Source organism: Diorhabda carinulata, chromosome 8 (assembly GCF_026250575.1).
Source record: "Diorhabda carinulata isolate Delta chromosome 8, icDioCari1.1, whole genome shotgun sequence".
Lineage (NCBI taxonomy): Eukaryota > Metazoa > Arthropoda > Insecta > Coleoptera > Chrysomelidae > Diorhabda > Diorhabda carinulata.
Window position 1 is genome coordinate 5,551,213 of NC_079467.1, and position 15,945 is coordinate 5,567,157.

The 15,945-nt window shown below is 34.0% G+C and overlaps 1 protein-coding gene across 1 annotated transcript in view; it reads right to left on the bottom strand.

Moving 5' to 3' along the window:
• LOC130897133 (uncharacterized) overlaps nucleotides 1-15,945 on the bottom strand; it is a 131,296-nt gene that overhangs the window by 101,956 nt on the left and 13,395 nt on the right. Inside the window, exon 3 of the mRNA XM_057805761.1 lies at nucleotides 13,802-13,951. Coding sequence (XP_057661744.1) covers nucleotides 13,802-13,951 — 150 coding nt within the window. The remainder of the gene's footprint in view (nucleotides 1-13,801; nucleotides 13,952-15,945) is intronic.

The window sequence follows — 15,945 nt, forward strand, 5'->3', positions numbered from 1 at the left end:
AAATTATAGACACCCTTCTATAAATAATCAGGTATTTTAGTTTTCTTTATGGCTCTAACATCTGCATTTTTCACAGTCTTATGAATTATTTTCCACTACAGCCGCTTTCAATTGAATTTAAACACGGGTGATGATTTAAATCACAACTTACACACAACAATATGAATTATTCTGTTCAAGGAAGAAAGAAATTCAGTTGTTTTCCTTTTGTGTAACCAATTTTGTAAGTAATTCTTTCTTCAGAAACTTGTAGGTATCTTTTCAATCCTATCTTTTGATTCAAATATCAGAAGGCTATCATCAGTAAATCCTTATGAACTTTCAATATGTAAAATTTTAAGTGGCAATCCCCCCTTATAAACCTCGAGATCAATTTTTCGTGAAACTAGTCTGCAAATTTTTTTTTCTCCTTCTTGTTATCATGCATGAATTCATCATATTTTGTTCTCTAAACACGGAATCTGATATATAATTAAGCACCTTACGTAGATTTCCAATATAATATTTATTTAATTAACAAACATTATTAAAGTATGGATTATTATATTACATTCTAAGTTTTCAGTGAAAAATCCTAAATTGTAGTCACAAAATGAATAAATATCGGTCAGTTATCTTATTATTTTCTGGTTTCTTTTTCTTTTTTATCGTTTCTATTGTAGTTTCTCGACGAATTGACCAACAAAAATCAGTGAGCATTGCTGCTGATCATTCCCCCACTGTAACGTTTTTTAATCTGCATTATATCCTGATGAAAACCTTCTACCATGTTCATTTGATACTGCTCCAAGATTTTCAGGAAAAAAATTTAAATACGAGTCCAAAACATGAATCTTGAGTGACATATTGCATCTTAAAGCTTTATAAGCAGAAACAATCTCCCGAATGATTTGTCCGTCGTTCTCAGCTTGGAAAATTATGGAAAACTTTCACAAAATCCACTCAAGCTTTTTTTCTACTTTCCTCAACTTCGGATCAAAAACTTCTCTTTCATTAACTCATGTATCTGCGAACCTAGAAAAATTCCTTTCTTCAATTTTGCATCACCGATTCGAGAAAATTTTGTTTTTAGATATTGAAAACCTGCACCAACTTTATTCATAGCTTTCGCAAAGTTCTTCATGTGCTCCAACTTTATGTGAAGTGGTGGCAGAAAAATTTTCTCATTGGGTACCAAAGATTTCTGAGATACATTTTTGAACTCAGGAGACTCACAAAGAAAACTCCAGAACTTTGTAAGTATAGCGACGACTTTTGAATCAGTACAAATATTCAGTATTGAGAATATTCAATTTTTTAAAATAATACCTCTAGGTTGTATAATTTTCCTTCATGTTCGTAGCATGTGCAACGAGCACAGGTGGGTATTTATTATTTATTATGGTGTAGAACGGATTTTAAGTCTATTTTTGAAGCATCAATAAAAAGTCTCCATTCACTAGAATCTTCTGAAAAACTCAGTTCTTGAAGAAGCCTTGCAGCATCATTACAATGTACCAAATCATTTTCTTTGGAAAAGTAACTCATAAAATCTTCTTGACTCGTATTAAAATATGAAACTCTGGTTCTTCTATCCAATGTTTTAATCTTGATCCAAGTAATTGCGCCTTAAATTTTGAAAATCTCAAGTCTCTAACAAGATAATTTGAGTGACCTTGTTTAAGTAGATGAGGTTCTTCAGATGGACTGGAAGATCCAGACAAAGTGTATCGAGATGAAGATGTACCGGTAGAAAGAAAACTCGATTGAGATTGAAGACCAGATTTTTATTTTCCATCTCTCATCAATTGGTAGAGCTGGAGGGGAAGAGCCTTCCCCACGAGGAATTGGTCTCTTTGCAGATGAGACGTCTGAGGCTCACTCCAAATCATTTGCATAGTAAACGGCATTGATTTGTGGCTTCCTTCAAGCCCATCTTTCAAAGTTCTGGAGCAGCTGTTGCAAGATACTTTTGGCAACCAACTCTTATCTCGCTCATCGATAGAAAATCCAAAATATAATTTATAAGCCGTTTTAACAGATCTGTCATTTTATAACCTAAAATTACGTAAAATCCATTTCAAAATAATTTTCAAACATCTATTTTATATTTATTAGCTCTGCTCATAACAAAATATAAAACTACATATAAAAAACTCGAAATCAATGGATATAAATTTTGAACAATTATAAAGTTTTCACTGTTGTCACAGCGAATACTGCGCTTGCGCGTATTTACTACCATAAAAATCATCTTCGGCACTTCTCTTCTTTCTCTTACAACTCGCTAGACCTTATTTTATACGTATATACACTATTTCTAACATTGACGCGCAAAAAAAATTAAAAAAAAACCAAAATTTTTGAAATTTTAAAAAAATCATATCGAAAAATCTAGACGTGGTGAAAAAAATCGGCCAACGGGAATAGATTCAGAACATTTGAATCGTCGTATTTATGACAAATTTTGTAAAGGAGAACTACAATCACACAAAGTTAGTCAAAATAATATATTTACTTTTCTTGTTGACAGAATTGTACCATTGATCGAATAAATTCTATCATTTGTTTTTATTTGTCTTGCAAATACTTTACATCCTTACACATCAAAACTTTTCAAAATTCTCCAAATTGTTTGGTTCATAACAATCTCTAGTTACAAATCTTGCTATAACTTTAGAAAAATATATCATTAATTTTTCTGCGAATATATCAGAATTTGTATTGGTTTCCAATATTGTTCTCAGTTCAAATAATTTCTCTGTTATTAATAGTACCTAATAACATAAATCAGAATATAAAGTCCTCGTTTTCTTTTAAATAGTTTGACTAGAAAGAATTTCCTGACTGTAATTCTGCAAACAGTATCCGAATAAAACTTCTCCATTGCCGTTGAAACTTTATTTTCCGTCTTACTTTTCCAAATTGAATTTTATTGGAGAAGTTCTATGAAAGTTTTCACGTAAAGGATAGTCTTTTTGCTAAGATAATTTATTGAGTTCGTAAATTGAGAAACACTGTTAGTCTAGTCCGCTTGTTTGATCTGTTTCTTTAAAGTTACGTACAGATCGGACCATTACGCTTAACAACGAACTTAACGGCAATGGAAATACTAATTTGAAGAGTTCTTTGATCGTTTGACTAATGGTTCGGGATTTCTTCAACATCAAGAGAAATATGCATGAATACGTTTGCAGGATTCGACATAACGAAACAAAACGGGAATTACTTCAAACTTTGCTAGCTAATTCTCTGGCACATGATAAATCTTAAATAATCTAACCTAACTTTCCATCTAAATTTCTTTTCAGATTGGTCTTATGCGAGGTGGTTATTTCTTAGCGGAAGAATCTCCGGAACGATTGATAAATCAATTCGGAGTCGATAATTTAGAAGATGTTTTCTTAAAACTAAGCGTGATGCAAAATATGGGAAAAACACAAAGATCCAGCATAGCTAAAACCGTTACAGAAGCCATAATTGTAGCGGAAATTCTTGGCGGTACTGTCAATCTAGCAGTTGTATTAGATGAGGAAGCTGGAGAAATTTCTGGAGAATTTGGAGACAGAGTATCGATAAACAGCAGATCAATAAGTAAGTTAGAACCAAAAGGAAGCGATAATACACTGAAAAAAAATTTCCACGCCGTAAAGTGTAACCTGACTTGAGGAAATATGAAATATCCATAAAATTATATCAACTTTTAATTATGAAACACGTGGTGCCATCTACTAAACAAAAATTAATACTAATACTCGAAATAATCTCAAGAAAAAAGAAATATAATTAATTTTTAGTGATTCTATCCAATATATATAAAAGTTTAAAAATATATTTTCAGGAAGAGTATCGATTGCACCTGAACCAATAGTAGATACACCTGTGGAATTGCCTCCTGAAGTTAATCATTATAGGATTACCGATCGGTAATTTGACGTTTTAGGTTATGTTTATCATTCAAATGTCAAATCCCACATGTGACATCTACTAAGCAAACATTAATCGATTCCATTCCTAAGAAAGGGACATTACGGCATGCGTGAAATATCCATAGATATATATTAAACAGAGAGAGTGCCAGAAGGAGAGAGAAGGAGTATTGGTTTACTACAAAGATCTGTCAAAGTGTCTTATGAGGTCAAATTACAGGACATTAACACAAGTTGTCGTAAAATGTAAACAGATAACACCTGGTTTCTTCCGTTGAAACCTTATAAGGTGAATAAAATGTATATCCAACTAGATGATGGATTTCTTAGGATGGTTACACGCTTGATTGTGATTGTGTGAGGTCAACCTATTCCTTGTAGAAGAAACTGCAGCTTTAATTAAGAACGTGTACAGGAGAAAACGAATAAAACGGACTATGAACACTTTTAAACCAGGAGTGGAAAGAATCTTCCCAGCTCTTCTTCGAAAGGAAACGAAGGAATCTTAGCTCATTTGATCCGCGTCGGCCGAAGAAATGTAGTGTTGGGATATACACCTCATTGGAGAAAAGCCAAAGTAATCTTTAAGTAATCTCCTTCATACCAATCAGTCTCACATCGTTTTTACTCAAATGGATAGGAGTAGTTGTCAATAGCTACATTAGAACAGATACCCTAAAGAGGAAACCACTCCATCCTTGTCAATATTCATACCAAACAGAGAAATCTACGGAGGCTGCACCGGTACAATTGACAAGAATGCATTGATGAATATAGAAAACTTAATGTGTGCATTTTTAGAAAGGCACATTCGACAATACTCTTATAAGGATATGAAAAGATCATTAGACGCGAGAAGAGTGGTTGGAACAACCTCCAGTTGGATGACACAACTACTACAATCTTCACTGGAGAGCCTCAATTCAAATAAATTTACGCTGCTGGTGCTATATTCGTATATTTCCAAATAAGTGACTACTGCCCCGAACAGTATGAATGTTCCAGTTATTGCTCAGTTCATCGAAATAAAAACAAGTCTGTTGACGTTCGAAGTAAGTTTTAGATCTATACCAAGCTCAACTGTACTGAACTGGAGATTGAAATCGATTCCCAAATATCAGAAAAACAGTTACACCATTCTTTGTGACATAGTTGGTCTAATGAAATCATTAGATGAACATTAAAATAGACAACTAGAAGACCTTTTTGTAGGGATTCTACGTTTTTCTGGTCTGAAGCTTCTTCGACCCCAGTATTCTTCAATTTTTCAGCGTCGCTATTTGGTTCATATAGTTTTTTGCCTCTTTGACGTTGCCCTCAGTTCGGGTCTCAAGCCTGAACGAGAGTTGTTATATCACTCTGATGAGACGTCATAACGTAGAAACTAGTTAGTGGTTGCAAACCACTGGGAGGGAGCGCATCTGGAGGTAGAAGTCCCCAAGTTTGTCCCCTTTCTAGTCAGTTACCATCATGCTCTGGTCGAGAGAGCAAGGGGCATTCGCCGTTGAAAGTTATTTTCTAAGAATCGCTCAATTTTTTCCACACAACGTGCCTTCCGCACTCGTTTTGAAATTGCTCCTCACTTACTTGTTCTTGGCCGTAATTCAATTCTGTCGTACACTACCTCATTTCGGTAGTGCGGAAGTGTCGCTAAATCCAGACTTGGACATTAAAGGACCACCAGAACAATTTTGCATTCTCCTCGGCGGTAGATCGCAAACATGCAGCTGCTCTGGGAATTTCTGACACCATTGGTCGAGGAATTCTCCATGAAGACCTCCATTTTCATCTCTATAAATTGGCTGTTGTGTAAGAATTGACTGAACGCGATTTTGTTTACCGTCAAAACGCATGTGAAGTGGTGCTTGACAACCTTCTTCAAGATGCGGTCATTTTTTTCAGTCACTTGAATATGTCGGGCTTTGTCAACAAACAAAATATGCGTTTTTGGAGTGGTGGAAATCCGCGTGAAATTCACCAAAAGTCACTTGATTGCGAACTGTCTGGTGTGCGATATCGGCAATAGGAATAATTGGTCCCTATTTTTTTGAAGAAAACGAACGTGTGTAGTTACCGTGAGTGCAGCTCGTTACAGTAACATGATCGAGGAAAATTTTCTTCCAAGCCTCGAACAAATGAGCGTTAGGGACATGTGGTTTCAGCAAGATGGAGCCATAGTACACACAGCACGAGGCCCAATTGATTTGTTGCGACCGCCTCATCTCTCTCAGAGATGGCACGTTCTCCAGATTTGGCTCCATGCCATTCTTATTTATGGGGTTATTTGAAATCCCTGGCTTATGACGATCGACCCCGTATCATTGCTTACCTGAAGAACAATATTGGTGAGATGACATTGCCAGCATACCCATCCGAAATCACCTAAATCACTGTATACACAATGGAAGTCGCCATTTAATAGATGTCATGGGACATGCTATAATTCACTAACTTATCGTACGTACGTACTAACTCCTACGAGAGTTGCTAATTAAGTTTTGAGATAAACAAATAAAAGCAAATATTTATAATTGGATACGGCTTTATTGTTTTTCAAAATATTCTCCATTGGGATCAATAAACGTTGGCATGCGTTTCAACCAATTGTCAAAGCATTCCGATCAATCTCCAAAAATGTGATATGAACGCGATTGGTTTCCCTGATTTTTCTAGAACTTCTGGCAAACAAATGTTGGTGTACCATTCAAACATCTATTTTTCTCCAATAGAATGGTGTCAACTCTGCCTGCAGGGTTGTTGGGTGGATTGGTTATATGGACCAGGTTAGCACCTTATCAGAGGACTTTAAATACATTACCGCTCATAGAACCAAGATTGTGCCTCAGAAAAACAGGACGGATTTAGCAATGATGAACAATGCAAGGAGCCAGACAACCCACCAATGGAAAAGAAAAAATATATTAAGAATAGCAACTTATCAAATCCTTAAATAGAAGAGAACAGGAACTTGCTAAGGAGCTCACAGATGCAAAGGTGGAAATATGCGCTCTTCTAGAAACGAGGAAAAAAGTCAAGGGTCAAACTATGTTAGATAGCTACATAATGATATACAGTGGCGTACCAAAGGAAACAAGAGCCAAGGAAGGGGTCGCCATATTAGTTCAGAAAAGATTAACTACCCAGATTGAAGAGTGCAAATACGTACCAGAGAAAATTGTTGCAATTAGAATGAGATTAGGTGAAGTGCTAGTCAATATCATAGGAATATATGCGGCGGAAAATAATAGAGAAAAAACTATCGGACAGACATTTTCCGAACACCTACAGAGAACAATAAATGATATGCCATCAAACGAGTGCATGATTGTTTTGGGTGACTTCAATGCTCGAATTGGAAATGAAATCATCCCAGGGATAAAACAACGATTCAACGAAGATGTCAGGAACGAAAATGGGGACCTTTCCAAGAGGACATAGATCCATGATCGATTATATACTAACATTCTAAAAACCACAAAGGAATTCCTCGGCGAGAGAACAGTGGGTAAAAATAAAGAGCTCAAAAAGAAGAAAACGCCTTGGTTCTGTAAGGAAATAAGGGAAAAATGACATATGAATGAATATATGACAAAAAAAACACCACTCTCATATGAGAACTAGATTACCAAGGAGACGCATAAGCTCGTCAGAATGACTAAAAATAACCATTGGGAACGCTTCTCAAAAGATCTAGAACATGAGTTCTAAGGATTACAAAAGGAAATGTGGAGTTTTATAAAAGGATAGAGGCAAGAAATGGAAGAAATAGTAGAAGTAAAACATATAGGAATAAAAACCTAGATAGACTACCTAAAAAGATTGTACTCACGAAACCAACTCACAACAGAAGAACCGGAAACACCAGAAATCATAACTGACGAAGAGACCAGAATAAATATAAAGGTAGTGGAGGAAGCTCAGAGAAAACTAAAAAACCGAAAGGCCACAGGCAGTGATGGAATAACAAATGAACTTTTGAAAAATTGTGAGAAAGCAGTGACTGAGCAGTTGGCACAGTTCATTAACAAAATATTGAAACACAAAAAAGTACCCGAAGAATGGAAAACAAGTATACTAATTCCAATGTTAAAACAGGTGACAGATAAAAACCCGAAAACCATAGAGGAATCAATCTCTTAAACGCCACTCTAAAAATGACAACCAAAATTTTAATCCAACTAATAAATCAAACAATATCTTTTGAGGACGAACAACAAGGTTTTAGAAGTGGAAGATTATGTACAGACGCAGCGTTTGTAACTAGACAAATCACAGAGAAAGCTCTAGAATATAATCGACCGGCGTTCATTTGCTTAATTGACTTGACAAAAGCCTTTAACAGAGTTAGATTAAAATACATGGTTCACCAATAGACAAATACCGTTAGACATCATCAAAACAATCGAAAACAACAAAATACCGGCTAGAATATACGGACAACTCACAGAGGAAATAAACATAGGCACGGGTATAAGGCAGGGAGATTCCTTAAGACCCCTATTTTTTAATCTCATAATGGATGAAATAATAAATGCAGTGAAAAGGAGGAAAGGTTATAAGATGGGAAATAGAGAAATAAAAATTCTCTGCTATGCAGATGATGCTATCCTCATAGCAGAAAGTGAAGATGACCTACAAAGATTGGTCCACAAGTTGAAAATAGAAGCAAAGAAGTTAAACATGGCCATTTCATCCCAAAAAACAAAAACACTGGTCATTAGCAAAGAACCGATTAGATGTAAGATATAAATTGACGGTACCAGCATTGAACGGATTGTGAAAACTAAATACTTAGGCAAAAAAACAAATACATAAAGCCAATAGAGCAGCAGGATGCCTCAATAATCCAATATGGAGAAACAAACATATTAGAACAGAAACTAAGACTAGAATTTACAAAGTTGTTATAATACCAATAATACCATACACATCAGATCTATTGTCAAAATGTGCGGTATCTAACATGAACATATTTTTTTTGACGCTCATGCAATATTGAATGTGTGCAAGTGTAACTAATGCCCAAGTATTCCCGAATCTCATAGTATGTCCCACATGACGATCTTGCAATATCAGTTAACAGCTGATTTTGGACGACCTTCATGAAATTCATTCTATAGCGAAGTGCGACCTTAATTGAATTGGAAAAAATAGCAGAACAAGATGGCTCGAGATGATGTTTTAAATATCTGTGAACAACTCAATTAGCACTCACATGACAACACTATTAAAAAAGTTAATCGTTCTGATGGCAATATCAGGTTTGACATATTCACATCACATCACATCACCACACCAACACTTACAATTACACCATCTGACGCGTGTTTCGATAACCAAGTTATCGTCTTCAGATACTGAAACGAAACACGAAACGAGCGTCCGACAGTGTGATTGTGAGTGTTGGTCTAGGGGTGTTCTGAACGGTGTATTTATAACAGTCCTCGTATCAAACAAACACTTTTTTTGTTATGTTATGTATGAATGAATGATGAATTATTGATAACTGAACGATTGTGATTTGAAACGTGAATCGTAAAACTACTTTACTAAAGTATAAAATTATTCATGAAACATTAGAGAAGGTATTGGTTCTAACTTCATTTATTACATAAACAACAATTGCAATGTATTCAACTTTCTGAAAGAATCTCTTTATTATACTTTTGTTGACGGAAGAAAAGATAGTTAGAAACTTCGTATTACAACGTTGCTTATATCAACTTGATGTATTACAAATTTCACCATCTTGTCGTTATTTACGCCTTCAGCACCTCGAGGCAATTGGAAATTTCTCAAAATTCGCAAGATTATGATTTGAATAAAAACAATAGTTTTTCATTCTAAACTAAATCTTTTGTTGTTTTGATTGGTTTCCACATGTCTTTCTCATATCGTGCTGTTATTAAAAAAAATAAGAAGCAATATTCTGATGATAATCGAAAAATATTTTGGCGCTTAGTACACGCATTCTAATATACAAGTGACCTTCCATTTGAGCTCTTCACTTCGTAATAAAATGGAAGTGGAAGCTAATGTTCATTTGATCATTCATTATTCAACGTTATGACACAGCTAGTTCGTTACCGTATATAAATCATCTCAAAAGCCAGCTTAAATAGGTTGGCCAAATTCTTTTTTTTTGCTGAATTGGCAGCCTCAAATTTGCAAAAGCTGTTAAAATTAGATGTAAATCGAAATTGTCAATAACATATATCTAAACTTTCGAAAGAAGTGGCCTAAGATTGTATTATCAGTGAAACATTTTATTTGAAGGAAAGAAAGAAAACAGTCAATAAAAAGTTGATTGAAATAATTTATATGGAAAGAATATTTATCCTAGAATATAAATTTGTGAAATTGCTACAAATATATGTCAATAGCTTAATCTACAATGAGAAATTAGGCTACAGAAGTCTATAAAAGAATCATTAACGATTTTTTCCTTGGGAGTAGCCATCAATTGATTCACTTATATCATTGTTCCAATACAAATTTTTCTTAGTTCTAGGTAAGCATATGGTTAAATAAATTTTTGTGCGCAATGGTACGGCTGGTATTATGGTAGTATCTATATTGTTGTAAGATCTTTCCTTTCTCCGGAAAAACATTGAACTTTGTTTTTAAATGTCCTCAAGGAATACTGACTATTTTTCATGTAATATTTTCTGTACTTAAATGCCATAATTTCGGAGATATAGCTACAACGGGAAATAATTATCAATATTTAAATAAATAATAGAGTCAGGACTTTGGTAAGCAACTTAAATTGTTAATTAATTGATAATAGACAAAAAGACTTTAAGTATAATAGTTATATCTGTTATAGCTTGGAATTATCATAATTATAAAAGATAATAAGTTGAATAAATATACTATTCTGCTAAAGGCATCGAAATAAGTGGTGTAAATACAATAAGATGATTTAATAAGAATAATGAGGTTAATGATGAAACTTTTACTTTGAAGTTCTATGTTATACAAGAGTCTAGTGATGTGTTTGTAAATGTATCAGATACTGGAATTATGATAATACAAAAAAAAGCACATAAGAATTGAGGAAGCTAGGGAATTTGACGTTCTGAATATATCACATATTGCAGACTCAAATGAGAGACCAGAAGGTAACACTACAATGACCAAATCTCAAGCAGCAAATTAATAAATGCGTTCAAGAGTGGATAAAAAGGCATAGCCATCTGATTTAGTCATTTCAATCATGCTAGGGTCCAAGAAAAATTGTGTTGTAATTATCACAAACTTAATAATATGGTTCCCGCTACCGCTAATTGAGGATATTCTTGAAAAGCTACAAAATGCAAAATACTTCAGTACAATGGGCTTACGCAATAGATTTTTCCACGTTAAATTGGAAGAAAATAGCAGAAAATACATCTCCTTTGTAACTAGCGGATGGTATAAGTTTTTAGAAGTGCTCTTTGGACTAAGCATTAATCTGGCAGTATTCCAAAGGTTTACATCTCACATATTTAGAGAACTGATGATAATTAATGTTATGATTTACTATACGAGTATGACTGACTTGATAACGTTTAGTTACAAGATTAAAGATTTGTGTTACAAGAAACTACGGATTGGAGAAAACTTAAAAAGTGTTAAATATTACAAAAACACTGGTGATGATGTTATTGTTGAAACTATTGTCCTTTCTAGTATGTAATTTCGAATAGTGTTGCGGGTTAAGGACTCAATGCTGTTGCTGTTAAGCAATCGGCACCATAAACTTCACATATTTCTTTGTGAGCCGCACCAGCTTTCTTTCCTTTACGGGAATGATAAAATAAAATAAGCTGAAAGTCTTCGTTTCTCCACTTCATGACCAGTTTCACGTGACAAATGGCAAAGTACAGCACAAGTACAAGTTATTCCAAAAATAGAACAAGGCTCTCTATCAGTTAAAAGCGTAAATACTTAGTTGCCAGCCTTATAGAACTTCTTATTAATTGTAGAGCTGCTGTGAGCTCTTTATATTGGTCTTGTAATTAGTTTATTGAGTCAGAGATGCGATTAACACTGAGGAAGTGAAACAACAATCGTGGTCTAATGAAACCTCTGGAGATAGAAGGTTTGCAAAAATAAATATTCCCACAATTTGAAATTTCCTTCATTCCAAAACTAGTTTTTTTGAAATTTTGGCCTATGGATACCAACGAACGCTCACAAAAGCATTATTATTATTATTATGCGAAATACTTATGCACTACTTAGCTTAGAGTCGGTATTATTTACCTATCCCGGATACAAAGTATCAAAAGGATTAGGCTCGGATCACATAATATACTTGCGCACGACGCCGGTTTCTGACATAATAACTGGGACTATTTCCACATTTTCGCTGTGCCCCATCTGTTTAATCTCAATTGCGAGATCCGCGTTTATTTATTTACTATTGTGTTAAAGAGGATTGCGTATCTTTTCAAAATTAACCACTAATGTCAGCATTAAATCATACTCCAGATTTCACACCACAATTAGTCGAATGTGAACAAACAAGTAGATCTAAATTCCGAAACAAATATATTTCACTTCAAATATAACCTAACATACTCATTAGTGAATAATGATCATGTACGTAGATATGTAATCTGAAAATATTTTTCGGTAATCCTTTTCTTTCCATTCTTTACATCAGAGATTGATGAATTATTGGATAAGAGTTGGAGTCATTTTTCCACACCACATATATTGTTAAATGAGCTCATTTTTTGCGAATACGACAGACAATGTTATATCTCATTATTAATTATGAATTGAATTAGACTAAATGTAAGAAACACTCTGAATTTCATCTTACTACTCTATTCTAAAGATTAGTAACAAATTTAGTCTTTTTTCTGTCAGCGAAAATTTGATTTAAGGACTTATATCTAAGCACTTTTCTAGTACAGACTTTTTCAATTTAACAAAATATTCTGATAAATTTTTAATTTGATTATACAAGATTCATTAAAATTTCTGTACTGATATTCAATCTTCTCAAACATAGCACATGTTGATGAAACTGAAATAGATGTCTGGCATATGTTATGTTAATGACGAATGATATGATTGAAAAAGATGGAATTCTAAAGAGATCAAAAAATTGTGATGATTTTTAAATACAATAATGATAATACGTAACACCGAGTTGCCGCCCACCCCATATTTCCTTTCATTAAATTTCAAAATAATACTTGTTTACTTAATACGAACACAGTGCGACAAGTTAAAACTTGTAGGTCCGATTTATTTATTATTCTTTAACTGTGCATGATTATTTCTTCGGTGTTTACAATTGTAGCTTAGTCCCAGTTAGCCCTGCTAGACGCAAAAACGTGTGGTGATTTGAACTTGTTGAATCAAGACATCTGCTTGTGAAGTTCGAATACGAATTAATTTCGTTCTCGCAAATTTAGACTTGTAAGTTTTAAAATGGGAACCAAGGAACTATCCGTTGAACTTGAAAGCAACATTTTTTTTGAAAGGTCTAGAGACGTTGCAGGTAATAAATGTATCCCATTAAGAGGAGAATATATTGAGTAATAAAATATTTTGACAATGAAATTTTATTTGGTTAGGTTAGAATTTTCGTACATTAAAAATAGTGCTTTAAGAAACATTTCATCGGCAAGCTTTTAAATTTTTCTTCGAAAATGCAGGTGTTACGAGTAAATGATTTGGTTGGTTGTTAATGAGGGGAACCCTAGCAGCAAAGTACTATGAACCAAAACCAGAAATAAAATTTTTCCGAACTAAAATGAATCATATTAATCATTTTTTTATTAATTAGATATATAATAACAACTACTGGTATTTCAATCAAGTTTTATTTTGCTTTCGACACATTGATTCCAAATCGCAAATATAACATTATATGATATAACGAAAATTACCTGTTTCATCTTCATCTTCAAGGTAATATCCAGTTCCATTGTAGAGTAGTTCCGTAATTGACTTTTGCGTCCGATTATAAATAAATGCAGGCGGTACCAAAGTAATGTGGGGATTGGATGAACCATTTCCAGGTATCTTCGTTGAAATTCCTAAAATCATAGAATTAAATAGAGCAATAGGAATAATTTAAGAAAAATTCAACAACTGAATTAACAAAAACAATCAACACCCAAACCTTTTTTTTCTAATCAAATGAAGTGGATTACAATACCGGCAATTCATTGAGTAATCTCCAATTTACATTAATCAAGCACTCGGCGTATCAAGAATTTCATGTGTCGACGACCAACCAATGTGTCACGAGATCTTTCAGTACCTCATCGTTCTTTAAGACAATTCAGAAAAATACAGATCCAAGTATGCGAAGGATTTTGAAATGCATCCCATTTGAATTCACGCACAAGCTCTCCTGTTCTTAGAGCGCGTCAGGAGCGTTATCGTGCAAAAGTAGAATTCCAGAACTCAGTACGGCTGTTTTCAATTGCCTTAACATGGGACACAAAAGACGGCAATCAACACCTTCCTCATTGACTTAGTTTGACAAAACTTCCTTCGCTGGGTTGGTGAACCGATTTAACCTCATGCCATAGAATTTCTGTACCCATAGAGCAACGATGTAAACGATAAATGCAAAACTGTTCAAGAAATGCTGGGATATTGGGAAAATTTATTGAAATTAGCACCCATTACAGATATCCTCTACTTCGTAATTCTTCTTAGATGCTTATTTTTCCCTCATGGAAAAAGTTAGTTAGTTAGTTATTCAAGGATAACACCTTCACTCATAATTGTTCATACCGGGTGTCCCAATAAGAATGGCTCTCGGCCATATCTGGGGAACCGTTTATAGTACAGCTTCGGGAAAAAAATTATGACAAAAGTAAACTAGAGAAAAATCTGGAAATTATTCACAGAGTTGTAGATCCACCGCCTAAGGGCGTAATTAAATACCAAAAATTATAAAATGAATAATTTACAAAATTTGCCTTATTAAGATGAATTCAAACTATGATTATCGTATTCTTCATGAAATTCAGCATATATTTGATTTCACAAGTTTTGAACTATCTCTTCAAATAAGAGGTGGGGGGAAGCCGAAACTTTATTATGAAAAAACGCCTGTAAGTGCAGTTCTACTTAACCCACCAATGCAAACTTAGTCTTTTTGAAGAGAGCTCCTTTCTACTGTAAGAGTTATAATTTCGAAACAACCTAATGAGTATACGCTAGAGGGCGCTATTTATTTATTTTTTTAAATATAACTATCCTTGAAAAATGTTAAATGGAAATATGCAGTTTTAATTAAGGATAATAAAATTAGACCAAATTAGCAACAGAATAGCAAAAACCGCATGTCGATATCTTTTTCGTATTACGAGATATCTTAAGATATAAGTAAATTTTAAGCCTTTTCCTTTAAACATAAATTACTACGGTTTGTCTGAACGGATTTTAACATTTTTTGACTCCTCAAAATTGTCTTTCCTTGTTCTATTAATAATATCTCCAATTATTATGTCAATATTACTTATGCTGTCACCGGGAAACTGCGTTATGGAAGTTAAAATGGAAATATATAAAAACAAGTAGTGGGCCATTAAAAAAACAAAATATGTCTTGTGTCAAATCAATATACCTAGTAATTTGTTCATTCATGTGTCATTGCGATTTGTGTGCATTAAATTCGATATAAAATTTACTTGAAAGTTATATCTAAGTTGATTCTTACAAACTAAGAAGCATTTGATATGATAGGCGTTTACTTTGAATGTATGAGATGGGTGTCAAGTGCATTTCTTCAGACAAGTTGGAGAATTTTTAGACAATGCTTACCCTGATAAGTGGATAGGACGTGGAGGCCTATTTTTTTTGGCCAGCCAGGTCCCCAGACTTAACCGTCTTAGATTTCTATCTCTGGAGCCGGATTAAAGATCTTGTTAGTGCAATTAGACCCACTACTACAGATAACATGATCGATAGAATACGAAACGCCATTCAGAGTATTTCGAGAGCAGAAATTGAGACTGCTGTTCAATCTACTCTTCAAAGAATAAACGCTTGTATCGAAAATGATGGCGACAAT